Source organism: Stegastes partitus, unplaced genomic scaffold (assembly GCF_000690725.1).
Source record: "Stegastes partitus isolate 25-593 unplaced genomic scaffold, Stegastes_partitus-1.0.2 Scaffold15, whole genome shotgun sequence".
Lineage (NCBI taxonomy): Eukaryota > Metazoa > Chordata > Actinopteri > Pomacentridae > Stegastes > Stegastes partitus.
Genome location: NW_007577746.1, coordinates 1463971 through 1472481, shown reverse-complemented (window position 1 = coordinate 1472481; position 8511 = coordinate 1463971). Strand labels below are relative to the sequence as shown.

The window sequence follows — 8511 nt, the reverse complement described above, 5'->3', positions numbered from 1 at the left end:
GCTGAACACGCACTAAACTAATTTGGTATAAAGCTTTATAAATCATTTAGAGTTACATCTAATGAACTACATTAATTCCACACCCCTCTCAGATCTGTTTCACCAAAATATCCAAAGTTCTGTAAATTGTGTGATTCATTCATTCAAACAGCAAAAGAGGATTTCCTTTTTTCACTGTTTCAGATCCTGCAGGATTTACCCAACCACAGCAGACAATGGGTACATTTGACTACAGTGAAATGGGAAGTCATGAAATTAGGGAAGTGGTTTTCATGGTCACTTCATTATGTACAACATTTAGTCAAATTTTTAATGTTCCTCAATGTGGGCATTATTTATTACTTAAAAAAAGAGAACATATATCACAACACATTTTCAGCGACCACACACGGTACACCCTCCCTACTCTTCATACAGGATGTTCGGGTCCTCTGGACCCAGGTCTTCATAAAAGTGTGGAAAATGTAGGTTCTGTGTACCTTCACTCTGTCCTCCTCCTGTCTGTGTCTGTGTCTGTGTCTGTCTGTGACTTTTGTGTTTCTGTCCTGCCGTTCCCGCACAAGGTTGCAAAATTCAAGCACCAACAACGTTTGCTCTCACATTCCCACACATTTTGCCCTCTGTCTTTGCGGAGACCAATCTTTATTTTCTCACACTCTATCCAAACTGTAAACTGGGGGTGGGACGTGGTATGGTATAAAGCTCTGGGCTGCCTGTGATGCCACTTATGCTTGGAACTTACAAGTCTACACAGGGAAACCTGATGGAGGAGCCCAGTGAAAAATCAAGGAACAAGAGATTTCCTGGACATGACTCATGGACTCAGTGGACACAACATCACATGCAACATTTATTTTTTTTACCTCACACAAGCTGGGAGAGGAGCTACGAAAGAGGAAACTGACCATGGCAAGAACAATTTGGAAAAACAAGCCTGTGCTCCCATCCCAACTGCTGACTAAAGAAGGGCTTGTCGCAACAAACCACTACATGTTGCTGACAGCGTTGTTTCTTTACTGGCATGTGGTTGTAAATGAAAACCTGGGTCTCCTCTAGATATTTACCTCTACCCACCACTGACTGATGCTTGCTGTAGTGGTCTGTTGTACAAAAAGGAAAGGAATGTGTGAGCAACACCTATGCAAAAATAATACAAGTTCCTGTTATGGGGCTGTTTTCTCTATGTCTTATTTTAGCTAGAGCAAAACATCCCCTTTCACAATATACAGTCATGTGGAAAAAGAAGAAATGAAAGGAAGAAAGAGAAATACATTTTAGCTTTTTGCTTTTTGGAATACAGAGGCTAAAAGTCAGCACTCAACACACACAGCTCAGACCTGACCTCCTGACAATTTCTGAAGCCATGTCTACACAAAGGTAATGCACATTTTTTTGTAAGAGGACCTCTAGAAGTCAATGTTCAGAATATTTACTCCTGCAGTAAATGACTATTTATTTCATTTCTTTTCATTTGATTCATTTTGGGGTTTCAGCACTAGTGTAGTGTTGCTGATTGGGACCATTGTCATCGTGTCCCTCAAGAAACCTGACTGCACAGCTGTGAAGGCGGATTACGACGGCTTTAAACTGTGTGTTACGTCGAGGCGAGGAATGGAAGATCTTTCCCATCAAAATCTGACAGATGTTCCCTCAAATCTTTCCAACAACACGCAGTATTTGGATATTTCCCACAACTTCATCCAAAGTCTGAATGAAGCCCAGTTTTCCAGACTGTTCCAGCTGTGTTTTCTGAAGGTAACTCACTGTGGTCTGCAGGAGATTTCTCCGACTGCGTTCATTCACACACCGGCACTCAAAGTTCTCAACATATCTCACAATGACTTACGTTTTGTCCCGGACATTTCAGTGAAAAAGCTTAAAATTCTTGATTTGGGGAACAATCTCTTCACAAGCTATCGAATACCAGAATCATTTCAGAAATTATCAAGTCTGGATTTGCTGTCAATAGGTAGCACAGCTGCTCTGTCAGTCAGCTACAACGACTTTGATCCACTGATGAATGTACACGTAGATCATCTGGTTTTGGGAGGAGGACTTTACTGGCAAAATTATGATTCTGGTTCTCTTGCCAAATTGAAGTCCCTCCAAAAAGTTTCCATTCATGCATCTTTTTGTGGAAATTTCAGAATGTTTGAGAAGCTCCTCGTGGATCTGAATGTGACTCAAGCAAAATCGCTGAGATTCATTGCTTTATTTCCAGACAGCTGCCATGTGGATGGTGACCCCTTTAAAAACCTCAGAACAATGCCGTTTATACAGAATCTCACCATAGAAAACACTTGGATAAACAGCTCTTTTATGGAAGTGTTTCTCAAGAATGTGTGGCTCTCCTCCCTCTATGACCTCTCATTCGTCAACATGACCTATAATGAAGATACACCAGATGGGTTTCAGTTTCTCACCATTAATCACACAATCAATCTTTGTTCAATTACCTTCAGCGGTGTGAATCACTATCAATACAAATATCCTACTTTCAACATGAGCTTTGAAGCTGTCTCAAGACTGACCTATTTAAAGTTTTCTGGCAGTGGAATGAACATTTTACCCTGCAGAGTCATGTCTGCCTTGCCGTCATTGGAAACGCTCGACCTCTCGGACAACCTTCTGACAGAGTCGGGGTTCTGGTGGTTTATGTGCAAACACACCTCTGTCTTTCCCAGACTGCGGAGGCTCTCTTTAAGCAAGAATCGTTTCAGCAGTCTTTCCTTTATCTCTCAGAAGATGCATGAGATGAAAACTTTAGAATCTCTGGACCTTAGCTTCAACTCTATCTACCTCGACGGGGACTGCTCCTGGCCTGCTTGGATGACTGAACTCAATCTGGGAAACAACAACCTGGGCAACAGTGTCTTCAGATATCTGTCATCAAACTTTGAGAAGCTTGACTTATCAAAGACAGGAATAACAGCCATAACTCAAGAATATCTGTCTCACCTTCCCAAGCTAACATACCTCAAACTCAGCTCCAACAGCATTCAAGTTATCCCTGCAGATCTCAGCCTCCCCACTCTGCTCAGTCTCCACATAGATCAGAATGCTCTCACATCTATATCCAGGGAGGCCTTGGCAGGGTTCTCCAAGATTCAGACCCTTAAAGCTGGAGGCAATCCATTTGTCTGCTCGTGTGACTCTTATTGGTTTGTTGCTACTCTCAACAAGTCTTTGCTCTTGGACTGGCCGTTGGATTATACCTGCAGTACCCCACCATCATTTGCAGGCTTGTCACTGTCAGAGTTCAAAACCAGTGAGCTGTCATGTGAGGCAGGGCTTCAAGTTGCAGTTGCTTTGCCTGTGATGATAGTTATATCTGCTGCCATTGGTCTGGTTTTCTATAAATGTGATGGAGTCTGGTATACCAAGATGTTGTGGGTCTGGATCAGGATGAAGAGGAGAGGCAAGAAATGCTCCAACATACTGAAGAACGCATCATTTGACTATCATGCGTTTATATCCTACAGTCATCAGGACTCTGATTGGGTGGACAGCCAACTGCTGCCCTCTATGGAAGGTGCTGGATTTTCCCTTTGCGTCCATGAGCGAGACTTTGTCCCTGGTGAATGGATAATAGACAACATTATCAACTGTGTGGAGTCCAGCTATAAGACACTGTTTGTCCTTTCCAGACATTTTGTTCAGAGCGAATGGTGCAACTACGAGCTGTTCTTTGCCCAGCACAGAGCCATCAGTGTCCAGCGGGACTCTTTAGTCTTCATCTTATTGGAGCCCATTCCAACAGACTGTATTCCCAAGAAATTCTTGAGACTTAGAAGCATACTGAGGCAGCAGACATACCTGGAATGGCCAAACAATGAACGGAAGCAGCAGGTTTTCTGGAAGAGTCTAAAATCCATGCTGCACATGGCAGACAGATCCGTTGCTCTGAAGGATGCGGCATTGGGCATTTTAGATCAAGTACCTCTGCTCACAGACAACATGTAGGAGGGCAAGATATAAATAAAAGTCTTCAATAAGATATAAAAGTCTATGTGAAAGCAATACACACATATTAATATGTACATTAAATGACTTTTATTGCTCTAAGTGTTCATCCTGCTCATACCAGACATGGAGAGTTTTTTTTCCAAATGCAATCACAACAGAAAAAATCCTCAGCTGTCTCTGTTTAAAAAGAACAAAACGCTCTCCAGCTATAACTCTCACTAAGAAATCTCTCTGACTTCTGAACTTTCACTAGTGATATCTAATTAGACACATTAATAACTGATATTATAACTGGAGATATTTTGCATTTGAAAAATCTGCAATAAGTCGTTTCGTAAAACTTAACAGCAAAACAAAACGAGTTGATGGGCATTGAGCTTATTTTCGAAAGCATATTAATAAAATTCGTATATTTGATGTTTTCACTAGTGATGAGTTTTTGTAAAATGGTGGTACAGAATTAAAATGGTTGTCCAATCAGAGCAAACACAAAAAAGTGCTGTCTGTCAAAAATATAATAAAATATCATGAAAATATGAATAGAATTATAAGGAGTTCAGGAGTACCAAATATTTAAGTAATGCAGTGTTTTTGCAGAGCAGATGAACGTATAACTGGTTCTGCTGTGTTCCTCTGGTCAGAGCTTTGAACTGAAGGAAATGTCGCCACCTGCTGTTTGTAATCAGAAGTTACAACATGCACCAAGGAATGAGCTGCAACAAGGCTGTATTCACAAACAGAACGTTTCACTTTTTGAAACTATTTCTTTTTATATAACATTAATTGAAATTACAATCCATGATAGCTGTACCAGTCTGATGCTCCGTGTTCATAGAAAAACAAGCATTTGTATCTAAAGGTCTATAATGTATATTAAGCTTTGCTGCCTGTTACTAAGTCATGTCACTGCTCGTAATGTTTTAGTGTGACATTTTAATTTTTGCAAGTTGTATGGTTCAGTCTTTAGTAGGGCTGTGTAAGAATTTAAAAGGGATGTTTTAAGAATTGATTATGCTTTTTTGTTTTTGCATAAATCCTTTGATTGTATGAATTAAGCATTTGAATGTACAGAACATATTTTACATCTGAATTTTCTATATCCACACTGCGTTGTGTAATAATTGCAAATGGAATCATTTCAAAGTATCTGTAAATGTCTTGAGTGGCTGTTTATGTGATTTGTAGAGAAGTGTTCTCATGTTACACATAAATCTTTGCAAATGTGCTAAATGTGTTTACTGTCAGCTCTGTCTTCAGCAGTCAGTGCCTTCACTCTAGGGTTATGTGGTACTACTTTGTATAACCACACTGGCATTACGAGCTTGAACTAATGTCGATGCTAATCTTAATATGCCATATATCAATACTGTTTATATCAGCTGTTGTTGTTTATTCATTTAGTCACAGCCATCGTTTTGTACCACTGCTGTGCTGCCAAGTTGTGAACAAATAATATTTATCCTTCTGACATTTGACATCATTTACAACTTACAGACTAAAGGGTGTTTTAATAGAAGCTCATATTTTTATATCAGTAATTTTACAAAAATATGAAATGAAAACCCAACTATAACCTGGCTTTAGTGGCCCCTGTTCTCTTTTAACTTTTGTTAATTAACCCTAACACCGTGGTCTGGTGACAAACCTCACTCATGTTGCAGACAACTGGGTTAGTTACTATCAGAGCCATTGAAAGACAGAGTTTCATCATCTCCATTCACTCCAGTGCACTGACTGTCAAAGAAAGATGGACGTAACACTCAGCCCTGAAACCTGAAACCAGAATAGAAGTGTCAAAACCTGCAATACCCTGAGTGTCATGAAAAGCTGGCTCCAAAAAGTTCTGGCTCCGGTGGACACCAATTGAAAACACACATCAGGAGAATTCAAGGAAAGACATTTTTTCCACAGGTCATTTTTTTTTGCCAAAGCCAGAGTTGTGGTGGTTCATCTGAAAATAGTTATATCATAATTAAATATATGAAAAAAATATAAATAAATATATCAAAATGTTTATAGTAGTTTACTGTATTTTTACAGCGTCACAGTTAACTGTGTGGACTTTAACATTTCTATGTCAGTAGCATTTATCTGGCAGCGCAGTGACATCACCAAAGAGACATCTGACTGGTCAAGAAACATCCACAGGACACAAATCTTGAGGTTTAAAACAATGACATCAACACATCTCACTGATATTGATTGTTTTGACAGTAATTTATTGTAACTGAGAGAATCTGAGGCCAAAGCCACACTCTAAAAAAATGATTCATGGGGTTAGCAGGTTAAACTTAAAATCATGTGACTTTTAAGCATAAAAAATTAAGTTTGTTACATGTATATGTTTTATTACACTGGTCCAATCGCATCCCTGAGTCTCCAGAATTCTCCAGAATTCTCAGCCAATCGCCTCCTCTCCTGCCCGGAATTCTCCATCTTTTCACGACCAATCGATATCGAGAATGCCCAGAATTCACCCAGCGACCAAAGAGAGTGCGAGAGCGCCCCTCGTGACTCCCTGCCCCCCAGACACCCCCAGACACCTGTACGTAAACTTTTCCATATCAAGGTAAGACGGTATTATTTTCATATCCGTAATTATTACAAGAAAAAAACCAAAACAAAACACAGTGGCATCCTTCGGTTGTTACAGCAGACAGCCACTTATTTTTCACTTTCGTTTTTACTATTAATTGTCTTAAAAGTCTTTATATGTGACTGTCATCTTGTTAGTTCTTTACTTTATCTCTGTTATGTGTGTCAGTTAAATACATACAAATGTATTTATGACCACATTATGTCAAGTCTGTGACAGGTACGTCTTTTCATTCATGGCTGTGTAGTTATTCATCTCCTCTTCAGTATGTCTCCATGAACACATGGTTTATCGGTTCATCTCCACTGTGACAGTCCACCGTTATGCTGCCACACACATTAGTCACTACGTTTATTATAACGCTGCAGTGTCGTCTGTACCGGTACCGGTACTGTCCCGGTAATAATCTTACAGTCCGTTCAGGGCAGCGTTTTATCGTTCATGTGTTCTGGGGCTGCAGACTACCGCCGGCATTAACACGGTCACTGCTTGTGGATGAATATCGTCGATAAGCTTGTCAGTCATTCATCTTTCGTTACGTTACTGAACTACTTCATGTGTAACTACGGTGGTGCCTTCACATGATGTTGAAAATACAGTTTACAGCAACATAAGCGGGTTTTTTTTTGAGCTGCAGTTACTTTAACAGTGTTTTTCTACTGTAACTTTTTAATGCTGTCATATTAGTTATTATTACCCTTTTTTTTAGCTTATGCACCTATGAATAATAATGACACCAATATAATACATATTAGTATACGTAGTAGTTATAAGTTCTGGCTGGTCCATTTGGTGTAACTTGTGCTTTTCTTCTCTGTTGATGGTGGATGGCTTCCAAACAGAAGACACAGAGCGATGGCAGATGAGGAGTGGGTTTGCTGCTTCTGGGGTTTGGCCCTCTGAGGCAGGAAACGGACCAGCACCACGCCAGAAAAAGTGGCATGACCCGTACCTGAAGATAAAACTGGACAGAATAATCAGCAATAATTGTGCGGTTATTAAGGATAAAGTTAATCAAACTAAAAGCGGAAAACATTGTAATGATATACTCAGATTGTTTTCTAGATTGAGAAATGTCCGATGCAGCTGAGGGGACAGTCAGCTCTGTTTGGAGAGACGCTGACATGTAGCTGCGGTTTCCATGCAAAGAAGGTATTGGTGGTCTGACATGAAATGAATTCGTGCAGGTGTTGTGTTCTCTATGAATAACTTCCCTTTTCTTCCTGTGCACTTGTAGCCTTCCAGCTCTGTCCCTGTCCCATCTGCTGGGACTCCACCACCAGGCCCATCAGCAGCATCGTCTGGCCAGACTGCTCGGAAGCCTTCTTTGACTTTGGCATTTTAGGATGTTACAGGTGCTTGTGATGTAAAGAATATTTTGAGGAAACATATTTAAAGAAACACTTAACGTTAAGTGTTTTTCTTTTTTTGCAGTCCCACAAGTCCCTGCACCAACAGTGACTGCACCTGCTGGCCCTTCTCCTATTGCTCCTACAGGCCCTCTTCCTTCTCCTCCACCTACTGGCAGGGCTTACAACCGGACTGTGGAGAAAAACAAATGTGATCAGTGCCACCAGCCCCCACCAAAGAAAGTGGGCACAGCCAGTGTTATGGTCACATGTGCTGCCCACAGAATGCTGGTTTCCACTTGACCAGTGGAAGGAAGAGATGCGCCGGAAGAGGGCCAACCACGAGTGGATTCTGTGTCCTTACCTACAATTGTAAATAGTTTGAAATAGGGCAGCAAAAATGTTGTTTCAGCATTGCATGTTGGTTTTAGTATTTCTCTGTAGACCTTGTTGCTGAAGACAGCTTTTCAAAGATGCTCTAATTGTTTTATATCATGTTGTTGTAGCTTGTAACCCTGTTGTACATAAGTAACTGTATTTCTTTGTGTGATACCAACATAATCTGTACCTTTTGCAATAAATCTGGCCTTTATTTCTGCA

The 8511-nt window shown here is 40.4% G+C and overlaps 1 protein-coding gene across 3 annotated transcripts; it reads left to right on the top strand.

The window, feature by feature from the left end:
• The first annotated feature begins 1300 nt into the window (after positions 1-1300).
• On the top strand, positions 1301-8511 carry LOC103363555 (toll-like receptor 1). Of its 3 annotated transcripts, none has more exons than XM_008290381.1 (5): positions 1301-1377; positions 1494-6535; positions 7405-7714; positions 7800-7917; positions 7997-8511. In XM_008290381.1, exons 1-2 carry the CDS (start codon positions 1364-1366, stop codon positions 3961-3963), a joined length of 2484 nt encoding a protein of 827 aa, XP_008288603.1. In that variant the 5' UTR covers positions 1301-1363; the 3' UTR covers positions 3964-6535; positions 7405-7714; positions 7800-7917; positions 7997-8511. The 3 variants fall into 3 exon arrangements, with proteins under 3 accessions (XP_008288603.1, XP_008288611.1, XP_008288594.1); XM_008290389.1 differs by having other exon boundaries at positions 1494-6781; XM_008290372.1 differs by having other exon boundaries at positions 1494-7714.